Genomic DNA, 20,704 nt, shown 5'->3' on the forward strand with positions numbered 1-20,704 from the left:
AGCCTTCCTGAAGAATCTGGATGATGCTTCCAGGCACAGGTTGAGAACAGAGGCTCAGAGAGGGGCAGGAACATCCTCACGGTCACACAGCAAGGCATGGAGAACCCTGGCCTAGACCCCGACACTTGGGCAGATGAACATGTGAAAGGAGCTTGTGTTACAATTGTCACCTCCTGTCACTGTCTCCTTCAAGGCCTTTTTCCTCTCCTGGTCCCCCTCTCTCCTCTCTGCCTTTCAGACTCCATGGCTCTGGACACTTTGAAGCCAGTGAGGAGAGTATGTGTTGTGGGGGCTGGGGGGGTATTGCAGGAAGGCCCCATCTGGGATGTCCAGACATGCCCGGTTCCTTCTCTTCCCACCTCCCTCCACCCCTTCCCTCCCTCCCATCCCACTCCCTGGGAAGGCGGCCTCCCTGTTGCTTAGCAACTAGCAGAGCCTTGGAGAAAGGAATTGGAAATAGCTCGGGAGGTGCCTCCCCTCTGTTAAGATAAGTCCATGGTGTGTAGGTGCTTGTGTGTGTGTGTATGTGCGTGTGTGTGTGTATGCATGTCTGTGCAGGGTACATACAGGTGCACGCTCTACTTTGGGCGGTGGAGCCACCACTTCTCACCTTGCAAGCCATGCTTACTCCCTTCCCACCCTGAGCTGGCGAAAGGATGTGGCTGCCTAGAAAGTTAATGTCAGTGCCACTTCTGGTCTCAGCCTCACAAGCGATGTTTCCAGAACAAAGGAGGGGACGGCCCTGTGGGCTTCAGCCCAGATAGGCCCCCACCTGGAATGCTGACTTTGGAAAAGTTAGCCAGATCGAAGCAGGAACTGAAAACTGCATCTGTAGTGAGAATGGAGGTGAGCCTGGAGAAGGTTCCATCTTCTGGTCTCTGCACAGCTGTCCTGGAGCAGACTGGGATGGGGAGCACGTGTGGTCTGTGACTCCAGGGACCAGAGCCAGAAAAGTGGGTACTGGGGAGTGAGAAGCTGGTATTAAACTGAACCTGAAGGAAAAACAAGAATAAAACCTGGGGAACTGCCAGGTGTGCAGGCAGGGAACAGGCAGTGACCAGGCAGTCAGGCCCAGGCATTGGAACCGGGGCAGAGAGCTTTGTCCTGGATGGTAACTAGGTCCCTGAAGGAGACAAACCTCCTTTAGAAGCCATCTAGTCCGCCTTGAATCCACCTCACCTTACCGATGGGGACAGCCCAGTGTCCGATGCCCCCTCATGCCCTGAGGTGTGACCCACAGGTGCAAACCTGCCACCGCCCGGCTCTGCAGCCAGAGTGGAAGCGGATTAGAGCCTTGAGTGGGCCTTTAAATCTCCAGGATTAACCCGCGCCGAGAAGAGCTTAGCAGGTGGCCGAGAAGTGACCATCCCGCCGGATGTCTGTGTGTGTCCCGCAGGGCCGAGGCCAGCCGCTCCAGGGGCAGCCACTATGTCATCCACCGTGAACAACGGGGCGGCCAGCGTGCCGTCCCCGCCGGACGCGGCGAACGGCTTCCCGCAGCCGGGCGCCTCGTCGGGGGCCTGGCCGCGGGCAGAGGAGGAGCTGCGCGCCGCGGAGCCCGGCCTGGTGAAGCGCGCGCACCGCGAGATCCTGGACCACGAGCGCAAGCGGCGAGTGGAGCTCAAGTGCATGGAACTGCAGGAGATGATGGAGGAGCAAGGGTGAGCGGGGAAGGGGGCGGGGCGGGCTGTGGGCGGGGTCGGGAGGGACTCGGGGCGGGGCCAGCGTTGGGATCCCGGAGCCTGAAAGGTCAGAATCTGAGCTATTGCAGGCCCAGTAGAACTTTCATTCATGTGTTACTTTATTCTACCAATAAGCTGTCTTGAACTCCTGCTCTATATAAAGTTCTCATCTGGGCTTAGAGTCACAGCAGCCAAGGAGACACAGCCCATGCCTATGAGAAACATCCAGTCTGGTGTAGGAGAGGGGCATGTAAACGTTAATGACAACTTGAGGCCTCAGTTTTCCCGTCTGTAAGATGGGCATTTCGAGCTGCCTGGTCTATAGCCACGTGCGGCAGACAGGCAGGAATGCACAGCGGGCCCCTACTACGTGTGAGGACTGCCTGTGATTTCAGCAAGGGAATGTCAGCCAGCATCCACACCCAGAAGCTTAGATTTCACCCTGTCTAGTTCAGAACCAGGGGCACACAAGTGGGCCAGATGCTGTGCTGGGCAACACTGGTCCCCAGAGCCGAATTGGAGTCACTTCCTCAAAGACTCCTCTCCCAACCCCTATTCCTTCCCCATCTCAGAAGGGAAACAGGCATGTTAACACCAACTCCACCATAAAATAGGTTAGGATCAGGATTATAGAAAGGACAGCAGGACAGGAAAGGTCAAGTACTTCAGGAGCTCGGAGGGGAGATTCTGATAGAAGACATTTGAATGGGCCTTGAGGGATGAGTAGGAGTTCGTCAGGCTGAAAAGGAAGGATAGTGCATCAGTCAGTAAGGATTTAGGGACCTCCCCTGAAAATCCTGTGGAGATGGGACAGCCATCGTAATGTGGAACTGGAGGCAAAAAAGAAAAAAAAAAAGAGAAAAAAACAGAGTCATTCCCATCTCTACCTCTCCAAGGAAAACTGGAGTTCCCAAGGCTCCTTTCTGCATTTGGCTGAGTACTTTGAAACTACTGGGCTTGCTGTTGAGGGAGTCAAAGTGGGGAGCAGGGCGTGCCCAACAGGCTGGCACTGTCAGTGAGCTGAGAAATCGGAAAGGCCCAGTGCCTTAGTGCCTGGAGCCACGCAGACCGCCTGTGCACAGCGGCCCTTCCAGACCACACCTGTGTCTGTTCATCCCCAAGAGGCAGCCAGGACAAGGCTCACTCTCCCCTGTGGAGCCCAGAAGACACTGAGGCTCAGACAGAGACTGTCACTGCCACCACAGGCCCTTAGGAAGGCAGGGCCAAGGCTGCCAGGCAGGGCGGCTTGTAAGAAAAGGGCGCAGGAATTTGCTGTTCACCTCCAGCTGGAGACCAGGTGGGGGTGGGGAGGATCCCTGCAGAGAGGAATGGATGGGCGGAAGGCTGTTGAGGACAGAAAGGAGATTTCCAGCTAGTAATGAAAACAGGCTTGATGAGCTGTGGATGTGACCGAAGAAATGAGATCCCTGGGGGTTAGGGTGGGGAGTGGAGTATCCTTATGCAGAGAGAGTCCCACACCTTAATTAAACCTGCAGATCCTGCTGAATTGAGAAACTCCGGGAGTGGAGGGAGTGTGGGCGGGTGGGCGTTGCTAGGGAACAGATGCCTGGGACAGATGAGACCCAGCCTTCCGTGCTGCGTTCTAGGGAAATACCCCTTTCCCCACACAAGCCCCGCCCCTTCTCCCTCACAGAGCCCTGCCCACTTCCCCTCACAAACCCCGCCCTCTTCCACTCTCAAAGCCCCGCCCCCTTATGGGGCCCTGCCCCCTTCCTAAACGCCACCTTCTTTACCTAACTTTGTCCATAGGAAAGTTCTCGCCCCAAGCTTTCAGAGAACTCCTAAGGGCCCTCACTCATGGCAGACCCTCCCCACAAGTCCGCTATCTCCCCCTGCCGTGGCAGGGTTATTATCCCAGGGGGGCAGCCTCAGGTGAAGGGGGATGGCTGTTGACCCTGTCTTTGGTATCTAATCACCTGGCATCAAAGGCTCATTCCTCCCTGGGATGCTCCCAACAGGTCGTCTCCAGATATTCTATCAGGGGCCCTTCCACCACCCAAGCCCTCACTCCAGGTGGTCCTTAGACTGGAGTCTCCCATAAAGCTAGCTCTCCGGTTATCAACCCGCTCCCTCTGCCATCTCTCTTAGCGGCTGCCCCGGCGGTAGAGGCCACAGCCACTCTGGAACCCAACAGTCGGGGCTTCCAGCTCTGCCCTGTGACCTTGGGCAAGCCGTAGCTACTGGCCTGTTAAGTAGGGGGTTGTTCTGAGGGGCCTGTGGACTAAGGCAAGTACAGGGCTCCTGCACCCCACTCCAGTCCCCAGAAAGTGCTCCACAAATGCTAGGGATCTTTGCTCTGCTAAAAATCCGGTCATTAATATCTGTTTCAAGAAACACTGGTTCATTTGCATATATTTACCTGGTTCGCAGGCATTTGACAAATATTCCTGCTAGTCATTTTGGAGAAGGAAATGGCAATCCACTCCATCACTCTTGCCTGGAAAATCCCATGGACGGAGGAGCCTGATAGGCTACAGTTCATGGGGTTGAAAAGAGTCGGACACGACTGAGCGACTTCACTTTCCCGCTAGTCATGGAAACACACATTCTTTGGCCCCACTGAAAAGCAGTCCCTTTCTTAATACTGATGGATGGTGGCTAATTCACTGGTGATGGATGCTGCCTTTGGCGCCATCTTCCTGGGCAGTCTCTATGAGCAGCCCACAGTCACTGTGGAGGCGGGGACAAAGCCCCCAGCCTCTATGAGGTGATGTTCCAGCCTTGGCCCCAAACATCCCCCTTCCCACATCCTACCCACCATGCCCCTTCTCATGAGGACTACTAAGCTGGGCTTGGAGCTTTGAACCCTCCCCTCTCCCTGCTCTATTTCTTCATCTGTAAAATGGGCCACTACCACCACGTGATGAAGATCAACTTAATGACCAAGGAAGTGATTTTCTAGGAAATGCTGGATCTGGGCAAAGGCAGGCAGAAGGAGACATTTTCCGCTCTGGGGAGCTCTTTAAAAATGTATTGTCCCCTCACCCCACCCCAGCCCCAAAGGGCAACCCAAGAAGTCCCCAGAGCAAAAATGAATTTGATGCATTTTTCCCAAATGGTGGAAGTGGCAGTGAGGGAGCCAGACTGGCTGGGGAAGGAGCTGAGCCAGGAGGCTGGGGCGCTGAGACAGGCATCCTCGCCCTGCCTACCCTCTTCCCCGTCCGAGCCCTTGCCTGTTATCCAGCTGGGCCTCCTGCATGGCCTTGAGTTGGCACGTGCTGTCACACCCACAGGGCATGGAAGGTTTGGGTACCAGCCTCCTTCTCCATCTCAGCCTTTGCCTCCTGGGAGAGCAGAGGGGAGAGGTTCAGGTGATTTCTGACCCAGGACCCTGCTGACCTGCGAGGGGTCTAGGGTAGAAAAAGGCACAGAGCCTGGGACAATTAGACCCTCTGTCCCCATCGCTCTGGGACAAATAATCCTCAATCACCACCATTTCTTGAACACCTGCTGTGTGCTAGGCACTGTGCAAAGTGCTTTTACGTATCATCCCCCTTAATCCTGCAACAATATTGAAAGGCGGGTTACTATCCCATTGCACAGATGTACAGACTCAGACTAAGAGAAGCATGTGGACTTGTGCAAGGTCACAGATCTAGAAAGTGGGAGCACTGAGATTCAAAAACTGTCACGCCAGAATTCAAAAGCATTTTTGGAGGCCCCATGTGGCAGGCAAGGTGCCAGATGCTGGGGACACAAGGTCAATTCAGACAGACAAGGTCCCTGTCCTCGGGGAATTCTCAGGCCAATGTAAGGTGCAGAAGAGTCAACAGATGAAGACTAGCCCAGAAACCACCCCTCCAGGAGGAACCAGGAGGCTGAGGTTGCTATGGAAACACAAATGTTAGCGCCCAACCTGGCTGGGGAGGCAGGAGGACTCGTCCTGCTGTAAACTTCCCATGAGTCACATCTTTGTGTTCAGCCATGGTTGTTTCCGCAGAGTAAACCTGGAAGTTAATTTATGAATCAAAGCTGTATTCCTTTTTTTTTTTTTTAAGGTTTTTGAAAACAATTGCGAAATTGCTCTCCAAAAAGGCTGAGTCAATCCCAAATGCTTGTTGAAGGAGAGGAGGGAAGAAGGGAGAAAAGAAATGGGGTCCCTGACAAGGAAGGATGTACCGTTTTCATGGATAGGGTTGGGGGGATGGGCTTGCTGTGTGCACAGAGAGCTCATAGCCACATGACAGATGGGGTGGGACTCCAGGTCCTATTTGGCCACCATGGTTTCTGTCCAGGGCAGCCCAGGAGGAGGAGAGGGTGGCAGCTTAGGAGACAAGACTCAGTCAGCAACAGCCACTGACAGCTGGTGTGTGCTGGGCACAGGGCCAGGGGCTGGGTGAGCACAGACGCCCCAGGGGTCAGCATGGACATGGGCTGGGAGGCCTGGACAGCTGTCACACTGGTGGTGTGGGAGAGGTGACAACGACCCCGGATGTGGGAACAAAGATGAGGAGTAGGTGATTCTGGGCCTTGGTCCTCAGCCTGAGACTGGGCTCAGGGAGGGAGGGAGGGCGGAGGAGAGAAGTCAGGAGCCTCCATCCAAAGCCCAGACTACATCCCCCCCACCCCCATCCCAAGCTGGGTAGCCATGGATCTACCTCTGGGATCCTGGACCGGCCACTTGGCAGCCTTGACGTTGTAGAGGCAGGGATGCCCTGAGGCCCTCCCCAGGATATGGTGAGGAAGGCAGAAAAGGCCACATATGTGTCAAGGTCAGGGGTCTCACTTCTCCCCTAAAATGTCTCCAGAGAGGGACTGCAGCCTGGATGTGGGAGGGAGGCCTGTCCCAGGGTGGGACAGGGCCAGGAGGAAGAGCCCGGTCTCCCCTGGGAGATCTCCTCACCCCTGGGAACACCCCTTTAGTTTAGGTGTTGGCTTGCCTGGTTGTTGGCTTAGTTGGCTCGTTGACTGATCTGGTGCAAAATGGGTCAGCTTTGAGCTTCCCCAGTGCTGAGAACCTTGGTGGTGGTGTGACCTTGGACAGGTCATATCAAGCTGGAGAGTGCCTACCTGACTGAAGGCTGGGAGGAGGGGCTGGGGGGGCAGGTGGGGAGGAAACCAGAGCCCAGACTGCAGCTCTCACCTTCCCTGTGCCCCGCAGGTACTCAGAGGAGGAGACCCGGCAGAAGGTCAGGACTTTCCGGCAGATGCTGATGGAGAAGGAGGGAATGCTCACCAGGGAGGACCGGCCTGGGGGCCACGTGTGAGTGCTGCCAGGGCGGGGGAGGGGGCAGCCTCCGGCCAGCCCTGGGCAGCCTTCCCAGGGCTCACTCAGGTGGTCGGGGCTGGAGGTGGGAAGAAAGAAGAGGAGACAGAGAGGGTATGGTTCTTGTCCACTGGAGGGCACTAGGCAAGAGCCGCTGGGCACCTGGGCATCACTGAAGTCCTCTCCCTGCCAACCTGGGTTCTATGTCTGGCCTAGTGGTGGGAGAGAGAGCCCATATCTCATCTCTGGGAATCTTGGGCTGCAAACCAGGAGACTAGAGAAGTGTTCTGCCCTCAGTGTTGTTATTGGCTGATAGTCCCTCCGCCCCAACTATTATCACCTAGATAGTGGACTGCTGAGTAAACACGGATGCTGGAGAGAAATGACCAGCGCACCAAAAGCCATCACTGGCTCGGCCAAAGGCCCATCTGGTAAAGAGAGCACAGGCTCTGTAGGGGTGACATCTCTGCAGCTGACACAGGACAGGAGCACTGGGTGCCGTGGGCTGCGGACAAGACAAGGAGGTTACAGGGAGGCAGACTTCTTCTCGGAGAACTATCAACCGCTCGAAACCATATAAAGTTGAGCAGCTGCCGTAGGAGGGCAGGGCCAGCCTGTCTCTGCGAGTGTCCTGTTGTGACGGCAGGGTGGGCATCTTGCTGAGGCCTTAAGTCCCTGGGCACCTTTGTTGGCAGGAAAGTAAAACAGCAGCAGCGCCTTCTGAATGCTTTTCCTTGCTGTTGTCTTGAGGGCAAACAGCATTGCAGGAAGAGATGGATCTCGAAGACAGGAAGCCCAGCCTATAGAAATTATAGACTATTTCGGGTGAGGGGGTTCCCCTCCTAACCCCACTTAATCTCACTTCTCTGGCTTGAGCAAGAGCACGAAGCAGAGTCAGTGACGGTCCAACAGTTAGGGCTCCACGCATCCACTGCAGGGGGCACCGGTTCAATCCCCAGTCAGGGAACTAAGATCTCAGATGCCATGTGGTATGGCCAAAAAGGGGGGAAAACCCCCAAACCAGAGTCAGGCCAGCCTCAGGCTTGTGGGGGTTTGTGGGTGCTCTAGGGGAGCCAGGCTCAGCCGGCCTGTTCTCTCCCCTCAGAGGTCACACCACACCATTGTCTCCCGAGCCCCCCAGAGCCCACAGCACCCCCTCGGCAGGGGCTGTGGCTGCCTCAGTAACACCCCGCAGGCTCATCCCCGCCCCCAGGCCAGGGTGAGCTCCTCCCTCCCTTCCCTTCTCAAACCTCCAGACAGCCAGATCTTTGCGCTACAACCCGTACCACCTCCAAAACCATCAGGTCCTGCCTGTCTGATCCGTGCCCCCTCAAATGCCCCCCAGGGCTCCTCTGGAAAAGCAGCCACCCTCTCCCCTTCCATCCAGTGTGAAGGCAAGAGGCCTCTTCCAGAACCTGCCTTTGCCACCTTCTCAGGGTCCTTCCAGCAATAACCGCCCCTCCAACCCACACCTTCCCTTGGGCTCCTTCCTCTTAGTCGGCTTCCGGTCCTTCCCCAACTCTGCTTTCTCCTCCAGCTGCCAGCCCACACGTTTCTCTCTTTTCTCCATCAGATTTCTATAGAGCGTGCAGTACACATTGTCTCCGCTTCCTTAAGCCACGGAGATCCGGCTTCTGCCCCCGTGACTCCCGTGACCTGCTGCAGCTGTCTGAGTCTTGCTTGGCCTGGCCCGGGTGCCTCCGCAGGCCTGGCCTCTCCTGGCACGTGCCACCGCTCCGTTTCCCCTCTGGAAACCTGCTTTCCCTCTCCCTGGCTTCCAAGAGTCAGCCCTTTGTGACTGTCTTCCTGCCCCTCTGATGGCTTTCTGCCCCTCCCTTCCTCCTGCCCACTTCTCAGGTCTTGGCTCCCCACGAGGATCTGCTAGGTCCTCAGGTCTGCCTTCCCTCTTCTTCCTGGGGATCCCATCCATCCCCAGCTGGAATGCCCTCCTGTTAGTGGATGACTTCCAAGTCTTTTCCAGTAGTCCTGATCTTCTCTTTCCTTGAATGAATGAATAATGCATTTAAGAACCAGGACATGTTGGGAAGGAGGTCACGGAAAGGTTGCAATGTCCACCGTCTGAAGAAATGTCCTTGAGGGTCTGTGCTGTACACCCAACCCTGTATTAGTGCTATGAGGTGGGGATGGAAAAAGAAAAAGACACGCTCCCTGCTCTCTGGGTGGAAACACAAACCTCCAAGGAGGACTCCTGCTCTGGAAGCAGGGGAGAATATAGACTTGGCAGGGTCCCAGGATCCTACTAAAATGTTAAAGACATAGAAGACAAGTTTGTTAGCAGTTTGTTTGGTGGCTGGGACAATAAAGAATCCACCTGCAAAGGAGGAGACCTGGGTTTGACCTCTGGTTCAGGAAGATCCCCTGGAGAAGGGAATAGCAACCCATTCCAGTATTCTTGCCTGGAGAATCCCATGGGCAGAGGATCCTGGTGGGCTACAGTCCATGGCATTCCAAAGAGCCTCATATATTTGTCCTGTGCTATGAGGAGCTATAGGAGAGGCCCCAGGCCTGATTTATCTCTGTTCCTGCCACCCTTGCCCCTCCCCCCAGCCCCAGTAGGCCTGGCACCCAGGCTGTGAGCAGAAAGGGCCTCCCCTTTGCCTGGAAGCCTCCTTCTCCCCTGTGTGAACTCAGTCATCTGTCAATTGGCCATTAGGCTCCTGGCAAAAGGGAAACAGAACTAGTTAATTAGTGAAACTGCTGTCAGGAGGAAGAGCGTGTGACAGGCATCTCTTCCTAGGTCAGAGCCCTTCCCGGGAGCAGCCGGTCCAGCAGGTGTCCCGGGTGATGCTGGGTTCAGCCCCGATTGGCCCTTGGTCCCTCTGCAGTGGACTCTGGCTGGGCCTGCTTTGGTCAGCTCTGTGGGGCTCGGTGTGTTCTGTCGCTGGGGAAGAAGGCCTCCCTGGCCTATTCCACAGACGTGGTGAGGGGTAAACTTGCTAACAAATGTGAACTTAAGAGCAGAAATCACTAAATAAATCTAGAATTCAGTGCAGACACTCACAACTGTGTCTACAAAGCAGGAAGGGGACGGCTGAGCTAACATCCACAGTGAGGAAGCCCAGCCGGTAGAGTCCAGGGCCGGCCTGTGTGCACATGAACTCTCAAAGTCAATTGCTTAGGTGAACTTGCATTCTTAATCAAAGGTCCCCAAACCATAGATATTTCTTTCCGTCCCTGGGGCCTCAATTTTCTCATCTGTGAAATGGGAGAATGCAATTTCTCTAAATCAGGGATTGGTTCTGAGTGGAATGTGAACCATGGAGAACCATTTATACATTAGAGAACATTCTCATGAGTGGCATTATTTATGATATATATTATAATGAGCCAGGAAGGTCAGAACAGGAGAACCCAGTGTCCTGGCCCTGAGAGAGCCTGCAAAGTGGATGTGGTGGCACCAGCTGCACAAAACCAGCAATACAGGCCTCAGCCTAAGTCTGTTTACATCACTGGAACTGCCAGGACAAGTCTTACCAGAAGGTTCTGAGACCTTGTATGTCTCTCCAAACATGCATCTCCTCTATGCCTGTCTATGTCTTTAAAAATTTTTTTATTTATTTGGCTACATTGGGTCTTAGTTACAGCACATGGGATCTTCATTGCAGCATACAGGACCTTTTTTTTTTTTTTTAGCTGCAGCATGCAAATTCTTAGCTGTATCATATGGCCTCTAGTTCTGTGACCAGGGATTGAACCTGGGCCCTCCTGCATTAGAAGCACAGAGTCTTAACCACTGGACTACTAGGGAAGTCCCCATGCCTGTCTTTCAATGCTTCCAGCAGATAAAAGATCCCAAGTCAGCCTCTTAGAAAAGCCTGGAAAGTAAGAGAGATCAAACAATAAGGTCTCAGGCAGGGAGGATGGGGCGGGGCAGGGGTGGGGAGCCCTGTCCCCGACACAGGGGTAGAAAGGAAAGGCGTGTCTAGGAGTGCAGCCAGCACAATAAGGAGGGCCCAGCGAGGGTCTGGACTCAGTGGCTAACCCAGCTCGATGTCAGGAGGCAAGAAAGGATTCCCTGCCTTCTGTCAGGATCAAGGGAAGTTCCCTCCTCCCACCAGCTCACCCACACAATGTTTGTGGTGCCCTGAAGTTTTGCCAAAGTCTATGGTGTATGTGTCAGGCATTTGTGTGGCTGAGGGCTATGTGTGGGGATGATGGGCCCTGGGATAGGCTGTGGAGTTCAAGGGACAGGAAGTAGGAGGCCCCTGGCTTCAGGAAGAGGAGCATGGGGAAGAGAGGAGAGGTTTGAATGAAGGGATGTGCAGGTGTTTGGCTCTGAGGGAGCAGAGCAATGACATGACCGTCCATCCCCCCAGAAAAACCTCTCATAACACCTGTGTGACTTCTAGGCTGCCAAGGCCAGGATGGTGTTTGGGATCCAAATAACATTCTTTTTTTTTTTTCCCCCGCACTGTGAGGCATGTGGGATCTTGGTTCCCTGACCAGGGATCAAACCTGTGCCCCCTGCAGTGGGAGCAGGGAGACTGAACCACCAGGGAAGTCCAGCAAATGACATTCTTGACACAGGCCTCAAGGCTATCGAACCTTGTCCAATTTGGGTTACATTCTTCTTTCTTTCTTTTTTTTAAATACAAAAATCAGTCTTCAAAGAACTGCTAAGTGGGTGCTCTGCTGGAGTTTGTGCCTGAAAATCTCACCTGTAGCTGTGATCTTGCCCAGTCTCTTTCATGTGTCAAAACCACTTTTCTCCCTGGAAGAGGAGGTGTTGGTGTGTGTGTCTGACTGAGGTTCCTCTGTCTAGCAATGGTGACCATGCGGAAGACCACAGTCGCAGGCCAGGCCTCCTGTCAGGAGCTTCATAGCCAAACTCCTACTTAATCCTCTCCTCAAAGCTGGGCTATTCTTTACCCCATTGTATAGATAAGGACCCAGAGGCTCAGTGATCGCGGCCATGCCTGGATTCAGACCTGTCTGTGTGAATCCAAAGCTCATGTCACATCTTTAATGCTCTGCCATCCCAGCCCTGGCCTCCCTCACTCTGGGCAGGAAAAGGATGAGCCTGGCAAAACCAGGGCTGAGCCTCCATCTGGGAGGGGCACTGTCTGAGCCGGCGCAGGAATGAAAAATGGAAGATGAGGGGCCATTACCCTGGACCTGGGCCTTTGGAGGGTCTGTTTCTGGGCGTGTCCAGTAAAAAAGCAAATGTGCGCACATCGGGACTTCAGAGAATTGTCATAACCATCCTATAAGGTAATTAGGATGCCCCTGTTGAAGAAAGAGGCTCAGAGAGGGAGCAAGAGTGACAGGCACTGGGTCACACAGCGACTCAGGGACAGCGCATAATTAGGGCACATGTGCAGCTTCAAAGCTCCCACCCTTGCCTTAAGCCCAGCAGCCTTTAAGGACAAAGCACCCGCTCCTCCAAGTGCCCTCCGGGAACAGCCATCGGTGGCAGAAGATGGCTGGGGGCTCCTGAGCCCGGGAGCGGGGACCAGATGCTGCGGTCCCTGCGGAGTGAAGGGGAGAGCGCGGCAAGATGGATGGGGAGCCCCGGAGGCGGGCAGGGTGCCGAGGCCGGCGCCCGCTGCCACTGGGCAGTGATTGATGACAGCCCAGCAGCGGGAGAAGAGCCACCAGGCCTCCGGAGGCTGCCGAGAGAAGGAGGAGAGGCTATGAATATTTCAGAGAGGCAGCGGGGCTGGAGGGAGGACCCGGCTGGGGGGAGGCGGGGAGGGGGCGAAGGGTCTGCGGGATTAAGGAAGGACAGACATCAGAGACGCGAGGGGGGAAGGGCCTCAGAGAGAGAGCGGCTCGGTGGCGGAAAAGGGGGACTGCGGAGGGGAAAGGGGCTCGGGACGAGGCCTCTGGGGTTAAGGGTGCAGGGGGGCTCAATGAAGGGGACTGAGGGACAAAGAATCCTTGTCGGGAGGGGCCTCAGCGAGGGGAGGGGCCTCACTGAGGAGGAGGGGGCGCCCAGAGGGTGAGAACCTAGAAGGGGGGGCTAAGCGAGGGGGGAGGGCTCGGTGCTCTTCTTTCTCTTTTGCAAAATAGGGCACGGTTGGTTGGTTGAGGATGGGGACAAAATAGAGCATCGCTGAGGCTGGCGCCCTGTGAGGGAGGCTCCCGGTGTGGTTCCCCAGATCCCCTCCCCACCCCCGATGACCTTCGAGGGGTCGGGGCCATCCCCACCTCGCTGCCCGGGTCAGCGGGAAGGCGCGGCGGCCGGGCGGCAGGTGCTGAGCGTCCCTGTCGCCGGCAGCGTGGCGGAGACCCCGCGGCTGATCGAGGGCACCGAGCTGGGCCTGGAGTACGCGCCCTTCGACGAGGACGACGGCCCGGTGGACTGCGACTGCCCGGCCTCCTGCTACCGCGGGCACCGGGGGGACAGGTCAGCGCCCACCGCGGCGGCGAATGGGGGGTGGGATGGGGGCCGCCCCTCCCCCGTCACCTCTGCCCTCACCACTCCCCTCCCCCCCGCCCTGCCCCACCCTGTCCCCCTTCTCACCCAGGACCAAGCACTGGTCCAGCAGTTCCGCGTCGCCCCCTCCCAAGAAGAAGAAGAAAAAGAAAGGCGGCCACCGGAGAAGCCGGTGAGAGCCGCCCCCCGGGCTGGAGGCGGTGGGAGGGGCGCAGTGGGGCCCCCAGGTGCCCATCCCTGGGCGGGCAGAGCTCTGACACCCAGCACTGTGGGCCCTGCCCCTCACTGAGCCCCCTCCCTTCACCAGGCCCTTTCCCCCACTGAGTTCCCCCTCCCCACCCCACCCCAATGTCCAGCCACCCCCGAATTGCTCAGGCCCACGACCCAGCCTCACACCTCGGAGCACCTGCTCTTGGTCCCCAGCACCCTCCCAGCACACCCCCGGCTGGGGTCACCTATGGCTCCCCATCTCTACACGCGCCTTCTCCCCTGTCCTAAGTGAGGCCCTGGCAAATGTCTGGAGCCCACACTAATCCCATCCAATTGTCTGTCTCCCCCTCTTTCTGCCCCGCCCTCAGCAAAAAGAGGAGACTAGACTCTGAGTGCAGGTCAGTGATGAGGGTGGGGCAGGGAGGGATGGGCTGGGCCAGGAGAGGGTGTCTTTGGGTGGGAGAGGGTCCCAGGCCATTCCCCAGAGGCTGGAGGCCTGCACCTCAGGGCCTGGGCACCAGCCAACGTTCCAGCACTTCTCCGCAGAGGCCGGAAATCCCATCACTGGAGCCTCTAACCTTTGGGTTTGAAACAGTCCTGGCTCACAGTGCCCAGGGGGCTGGAAAGGTGACGAGGGGACAACACAGGCAGCTCCATCAACTTCTCTCAGGGACCTAGTGGACCCTCAGGGCCTTGATTCGCTGTAGGATGGCTGTTGGCTTGAAGCCCTGGAATCCCCTTTTCAACTTCAAGGCCCCAGGCACCCGGGCTTCCCCAGCCATTTCCACCACCATGCCACCCCCACCCATCCCAGGGCCCCAGTTCACTAGACAGCCCCCACCCCCGACCCCCGTCATTATGTCCGCAGCTGTGGGAGCTCCTCACCCCTTCGCAAGAAGAAGAAGAGTGTGAAGAAACACCGCCGAGACAGGTACCCTCTGTCCCCGGGGGCCTCCACTTACTTCCGTGGGACTGCCCCCCTCCATGACCAAGGCTGTGTGTGGGCTTAAGAGAACCCTTCTGTGGCCCTACAGGTCTGAATCTGGGTCCCGGAGGAAGAGGCGGCACAGGTGAGTGGCGCCCCGTGGAGGCGGGGCAGGAGGACATGGACAGAGGCCAGTGGCCCCCCTGCAGGGCCTGAGGAAGCCACGATGCGAGGAGGGTTGCCAGGGTCCTGTCCACTCCATCTTCCCACACCAGGGACTCCTCCCCAGAGCCAGACAGAGCGTTGGAGGGTTGGGGAGGAGGAAGGCCATTGCAACTCTCATTTGCCCCATGAGTCAGCCTTGCCTTGGGAGCCCCAAGAATGTCCAAACAACACAGTATACTGGTCCAGTGTCCACAGGATATATCTGTGGAGGTGCCAGTCAGGAAGGCAGAAACATCAGGACCCCAAATTCGCAGAGAAAGGGCCTGCAGGCAGAAGGATCTCCCTGAAGTAGAAAGGCTCAGTAAGTAGGAGACAGGGCAAGCGGGCTGTGCCTGCATGTGAAGTTTCTGGGGGGCTGGTGCCAGCCGCCAACAGGCCTAATTGCCAGACTGTGAAACCTCCACTCTGTGGGGCTGGGAGCCAGCAAGGGACTCTGAGCACGACAGCAGGACAGTGACTTTTTCAGGACGGATTGCAGAGAAGGAGGTGTAAGGCCAGAACCCAAGTAGAGGCAGGCATGTGGAAAGTGGAATAAAACTCAGCGCGGAGGGCAGGAGGCTGTGGGGCAGTCACATCCCCACTGTTGGAACTGGAGCCAGACCCACCACCCGCAGCTCCCCTGAGGAGGGGCAGAGTTCTCAGTTTCCTTTCCGGCAGTGAGCATCTATCTGCCCATGGCCACACCTTACTCCCAGAGCTTCCCCGGTGGCTCAGAGGTAAAAGAATCTGCCTGCATTGCAGGAGATGCAGAGATGTGGATTCGATCCCTGGGTTGGGAAGATCCCCTGGAGAGGGAAATAGCAATCCACTCCAAGTCTTCTTGCCCAGAACATTCCATGGACAAAGAAGCTGGGGGGCTATAGTCCATGGGATCAGAAAGCAGTGGGACATGACTGAGCGACTAAACAACAGCACCTAATCCTGGCTCTCCCAGTCCCCCAGTTTCCCATCTCCCTCCTCCCCTGCCGCCCTCCTCTAGTCCTTCTGGGCCCATGGGGGCCCCTCCTGCCCCTCAGTGGTCAGCATCAGCTTGCATAGATCCTCTGTCCCATTCCCGTCAGTCCTGGGAAGGACCTAGAGATGATCTGAGGCCAGACCGGCTCCCCGCCCAAAGCAGGAAGCTTGGGTTCTAGAACCCAAACCTCTGGAATCCTGGGCCTGCCCCCGACCCACTCTGCTCTCAGGTGAAACACATTCTGGCATTTCTTAGCATCACCTTGTTTCTGGTCAGAAGGAGGCATGTGTTCAGGGCTAGAGGGATTGAGCAGGAGTCTGGCGACATCAAGGAGAATGGGGCTGAGAGACCCACAGGGGTGAGACCTTAGAAGCCTGAGCGGAAGCTTCTTGGTCCATCTCGGTCAAAGGCAGGAGGAGCTGGGCTGAGGGGCTCACCCCAGAGAGCAGGATGAGATGGGAGAGGATCCAGAAGAGTAATCCCAGAGCAGGAAGATCATCAAACCCAGGGGAAAGCATTTCTTTCCTAGGCACCAGGCCTGGACCACGTAAGACAGAGGGGCAGGAGGCCTGGACTCTGCCCTAGAGAGACCTGTCCGAGGGAACCTGGGGCCCCGGGGTCACAGATGAGGTCTGGAGGGGCCACCCTCACCGTGGCGACTCATCAGAGGGGCCTCTCCCCAGACCAATGCCAGAAGGAAAGGGCAGGTCACCCCTCCTTCTGGGGCCGGGGTCACATCTCCTGTGGCACTCCTGGGGGGAACAGAAGTGGGACCCAGATACAAGGTGATCCAGGCCAGGGCTTACAGGAGAAGGAGGGAAGAAGGCCTGCAGAGTAACAGGGACCAAAGCAGTGGGGTGGGGTGGGCGGGTCCACACCAGCCCAAGAGAGGAGCACACCTCAGGATACAGCCCAGCTGCAGGGCTCCCAGGCCCCGCCCTCCCCGAGCCAGCTCCGGCTCAGGCTGTGCTGTCACGGTAGTCTCTGCTTTCTGTAGATCTCGAAGCCCCAAGAGCAAACGAAAAGAAAAGAACAAAGAGAGGAAAAGGTGAGTACCCTCTCCCATTCTCCAGACCCTCAGCCCGCCCCTCCCCCATCCTCCTCAAAAAAAAGCCCTGGCCTTCTGGAATCACAGAATCAGGCCCTTGAAGATAGCTCATTTTTGTCCCTGCTGCCCAGATGGAAAAATTCAGACCCAGAGAGGAAGCGGAGAGTGCCCCCCACCCCTGCCCCCATCGCAGTCATAAGAACACCAGCTGAGGGCCGAATGAGATCCTGGGAGGCTGGGATTGCCTAGAGAGAAGGACGCCTTTTTCCTAATACTGACAAATGACCCACATGGACTAGCTCTGTACCCAGGATGGGCACAGCTTGTGTTATTTTTGTAGGAGACTATGTGGGGGGAGGTATGGGGGCCACAGGAGGAGAGGGAGGTTTTGGGGTGCAGGTTATGGGAGGGGAGAGTATGGGGTGGCCCCCATGGGCTATGGGGGCAGGGGTAAACTACATGAGGGGGGTCAGGGATGGAAGCAGAGGCTTCCATCAGGCCTTCACAGGGATCCCCCAGGGAGATGGGGCAGACCATGAGGGCAGCCGATTTCTCTCCCAGGCCGCACGCAGAGTCCCCAGGCCGCAGGTCCCATCGTCACAGCAGCGGCAGCTCCCACAGCCCCTCCCTGTCCTCCCATTACAGTAATTCCAGATCACCCAGCAGGTAGGTGCCAGGCGACCAGGGGGGTCTAAGGGGTGGCTGAGCTCCCTTTCTGCTGGAGGGAGGGTGCCTGCAGTCCCCAAGGCTGGTTAGTGGCACTGGTGAACAGACAGGAACAGCATCAGTGGGTAAATTTACTAGGACAGCTGTGCTGGGCATATGCTAGGTCGCTTCCGTCGTGTTCAACTTTTTGTGACCCCATAGACTATAGCTTCGCTATAGCCCTGCCAGGCTTTTCTGTCCATGGGATTCTCCAGGCAAGGAGACTGGAGTGGGTTGCCATGGCCTCCTCCAGGGGATCTTCCCCACCCACGGATCGAACCCGCACCTTTTACATCTGCAGCTTCGGCGGGCGGGTCCCAGCGCCACATGGGACCGTGGTACTGCCCTTGCCCAAAGGCGCCCCCGACTGTGATTGGGGACCAAGGCAATGTGAGGGCTCGGAACTTGCTCTCTCCCCGGAAGGGTTTCCTGGCGAAGGGAGGGGGCAGGGGAGGGAGTGCGGGAGGAAGGAGGGAGGGTCGGGAGCTTGCAGACCGGGAGTCCGACGCTGGCTCCCCCGATGCAGGCTAAGCCCCAAACACCGAGACGACGGGCGGAAGACGGGTAGCCAGCGGTCCAGCGGGAGCCGGTCGCCGTCCCCATCCGGCGGCAGCGGATGGGGGTCGCCCCAGCAGAACGGCGGCAGCAGGCAGCGGAGCGGAGCGCACGGGGGCCGCCCGGGCTCGGCGCAGAGCCCTCTCGATGTACGTACGCTTGGCTTTGCGGAGGGTTCGCGCGCCTCGCGGGCTGCGCCGAGCGGGGTCGGGGGCGGAGCGGGGTCGCACCGGGTCGCCGCGGGGTAGGGGCCAGTGAGTGCGAGGGGGCCGGCCGCTCCCCCCTCCCTGGGGCCCTGCCCGCACCAGAGCGGCCAGGAAGGCCGGGTGGTTTCGCCCAGTTGGCCTTAGTGTCAGGGTGAGGGAGGTCTGCACCCCTGACCTTGGCACACTGAAGGCCAGAGCAGGTTGACCACTGGGGCATCAGCCAGTTGGGTAAAGAGCTGAAAAGGAACCCAGGCCTTCGGCCCCGCTTCCCGCAGGCGTATGGGGGGGTAGGAGGGGGCATGGGCTGTGGTAGGAGTCGCAGTTGGGATACAAGGTTCAAGAGTCAGGACCGCCCCCTCACACCCCACCCCCCGACCTCGGGGCGTCACTGGCGCCCCGAGCCTCCCTCTCCCCACCGAGTCCTTTCCCCCTCTGGAGAGCCCTTCCTTCCTCAGCCCCCTCACAGCCCCTCTGCCTCTCTCAGATCCCTCCCCCGTCTGTCCCCTTGCATTTCTGCAGTCCCTGCTCCAGGGAAAACTTGTCCTTTCGAGGGCATTGCTTAGACAAGGGTCTCAAACCTGCAGCTTCACTTCCCTCGGCCCATCCTTCCTAAGGCACCTCCCCACACACACGTCTCCCTCAGAGGTGCTGTCCCCACCCAACTTCTAGTAGGTGCACAGACTCCGGGAGACCCATGGGGCTGTGTGGTGACTGATGAAGAAGCCTTTGCTGGGTGGATGGGCTGGGCCAGGGTGGGAGGCTCTCCCAGGTTCCCCCAGAGGCCCACATCCCCTTTTGTCTGTCCATCTTAGAGTCCAGGGTGGAGCCCCCCACAGGGAGAAGGGGACTGCAGTGCCGGCAGGGGCACTGGATGGGCACAGGGGACTTGGGGTGGGTAGGCCAGCAGGTCCCCCCCCCCAGACCTGCAGGCTACCCCTAGGAGCCTCAGTGGCGGTGGGGGCTGTCCCTCCCCAGACCTCAGGTCTCAGCAGCAAACATGTACGTGTTGGTCAGTTTCATTTTGATTTTTGGCTGTTTCCTTTCACCCCTTTTCTTTTCTCAAACACCCTTACTCCTATGGCCTCCGCGAGGAAAGCCAAGGCAGCTGACAAAAGGCTCTGAGTCTCAGGATCATTTTTATTTAAGGACATCCCCTGTCTTGAAACCGTCCCCCCTGGACAGGGTGCCAGGCTCCTGGGCTCCAAAGGGCCTCATTGGGCCACATGGAGAGGATCACTCCTGTGTCCCTGGGTCTGTCTTGGTTGGGGGAGAGGGCTCACAGAGGTAGCTGAGGGCGGCCAGGACAGGGACTGGTGCCACAGGCCGCAGAGGAGATGTCCAACTTGGGCAAACCCCATAGAGCGTCCCCATCCCCAACCCCATGGGCACAGAGCTGGATTAGCACAGCGGCCCAGACACCTTCTCCAGGAAACTTCCTATCTTCTGACAAGCGCAGAAATGCAGGTTCTCTCCATCAGGGCCTTCTGCCTCCCCCACCCTGGAGGCCCAAACAACAGCCAGCAAGGGCCCAGGGCCTGTGCAGACATAATGGCCAATTAAGTAAAACCCCAGGAGAGGGCAATCAGGGAAGGCTGCCTAGCTTCCGGTGGGGAGGAAGCCTCTGCAGCACCCCAGTCCTGTCTCCCTAACAAACATGGAAGTTGGCACTGCCCTGGGAGTTTTCTAGAAGACAACACTTTGTTACTCTTCCCGCCAAGCATGCCCCCCAGATCCGCTCTACCCCTTGCATCCTAGGAGGTCTGGGACTTCGGAACATCCTAGGCCTCTCACCCGAACCTCATCCCCTCTTGCCTGCACATCCTTTCGGAGGAGTGAAATGACATGAGTTCTCATTCCAGGGAGGTGAGGTGGGCTCTGGGGTCACAGACTTTGGCCAGTAACCAAAAATGTCTTTGGGAAAAAGTACCCGAGGGTGGGCTGATATTCTTGGATGCTACCTTTAAAAAAAAAGGAAAGAGAGAGAAACAAATGGGAAAAGAAAAAGCTCACCGTTTTTTAACCCCGTCTATGTTTTTGTTTGTTTTTTTTTAGCCTCCCATTTGAAACGTGGTAATACTGTGATTCCATTTCTTGTTTAGCTGGCAAGGGGAGAGGGTGGGGAAGTTTATGTAATTTTTCCTGTTATTTTGTTTTTATTCGTATTTCCTTTCTTTTTTTTCATTTTGTAACGTACAGAAATGCAAAGCATCTCTCGGGGTTTTTTTCCTCTATCTTCTATGTTGTTCTAGACTTTTGCTTTTGTGTGTGTTACTGTGGGGATTGCTCCTTCTAATGCAGAGATGGTTTTTGAATCTCAAGTGAACATTAGTCATATACATATCTATATTTTTTTCCTTTGTAATCAGGATTTAAAAGGGAAGATAACTCCTAAAAAAAAAAAAAAAAAGACTCCAGTACCAACAGCTCCTGCCAAACCTTGGGCACCAACTAGCCCTCCCCTCTACCTCAGGGCATAAGCTGGAACTGCTTCAGCTTTTAAATTAACAAAAGATGGTGTGTCCATGTCTCAGTCTATAAGGAACCTTGGTGAGAAGCTGAGAAACAC

General features: G+C 56.9%; 1 protein-coding gene across 1 annotated transcript in view; it reads left to right on the forward strand.

Annotated features, from left to right (window-relative positions):
- The first annotated feature begins 1,428 nt into the window (after positions 1–1,428).
- SRRM3 (serine/arginine repetitive matrix 3) overlaps positions 1,429–20,704 on the forward strand; it is a 31,254-nt gene continuing 11,978 nt past the window's right edge. The window contains exons 1-10 of the mRNA XM_069569823.1: positions 1,429–1,661; positions 6,805–6,906; positions 13,151–13,279; positions 13,401–13,481; positions 13,888–13,917; positions 14,388–14,450; positions 14,554–14,589; positions 16,622–16,672; positions 17,234–17,338; positions 17,904–18,081. Of these exons, the coding sequence (XP_069425924.1) occupies positions 1,429–1,661; positions 6,805–6,906; positions 13,151–13,279; positions 13,401–13,481; positions 13,888–13,917; positions 14,388–14,450; positions 14,554–14,589; positions 16,622–16,672; positions 17,234–17,338; positions 17,904–18,081 (1,008 nt within the window). The remainder of the gene's footprint in view (positions 1,662–6,804; positions 6,907–13,150; positions 13,280–13,400; positions 13,482–13,887; positions 13,918–14,387; positions 14,451–14,553; positions 14,590–16,621; positions 16,673–17,233; positions 17,339–17,903; positions 18,082–20,704) is intronic.

This window comes from Ovis canadensis, chromosome 24 (assembly GCF_042477335.2).
Source record: "Ovis canadensis isolate MfBH-ARS-UI-01 breed Bighorn chromosome 24, ARS-UI_OviCan_v2, whole genome shotgun sequence".
NCBI classification, from domain to species: Eukaryota; Metazoa; Chordata; class Mammalia; order Artiodactyla; family Bovidae; genus Ovis; species Ovis canadensis.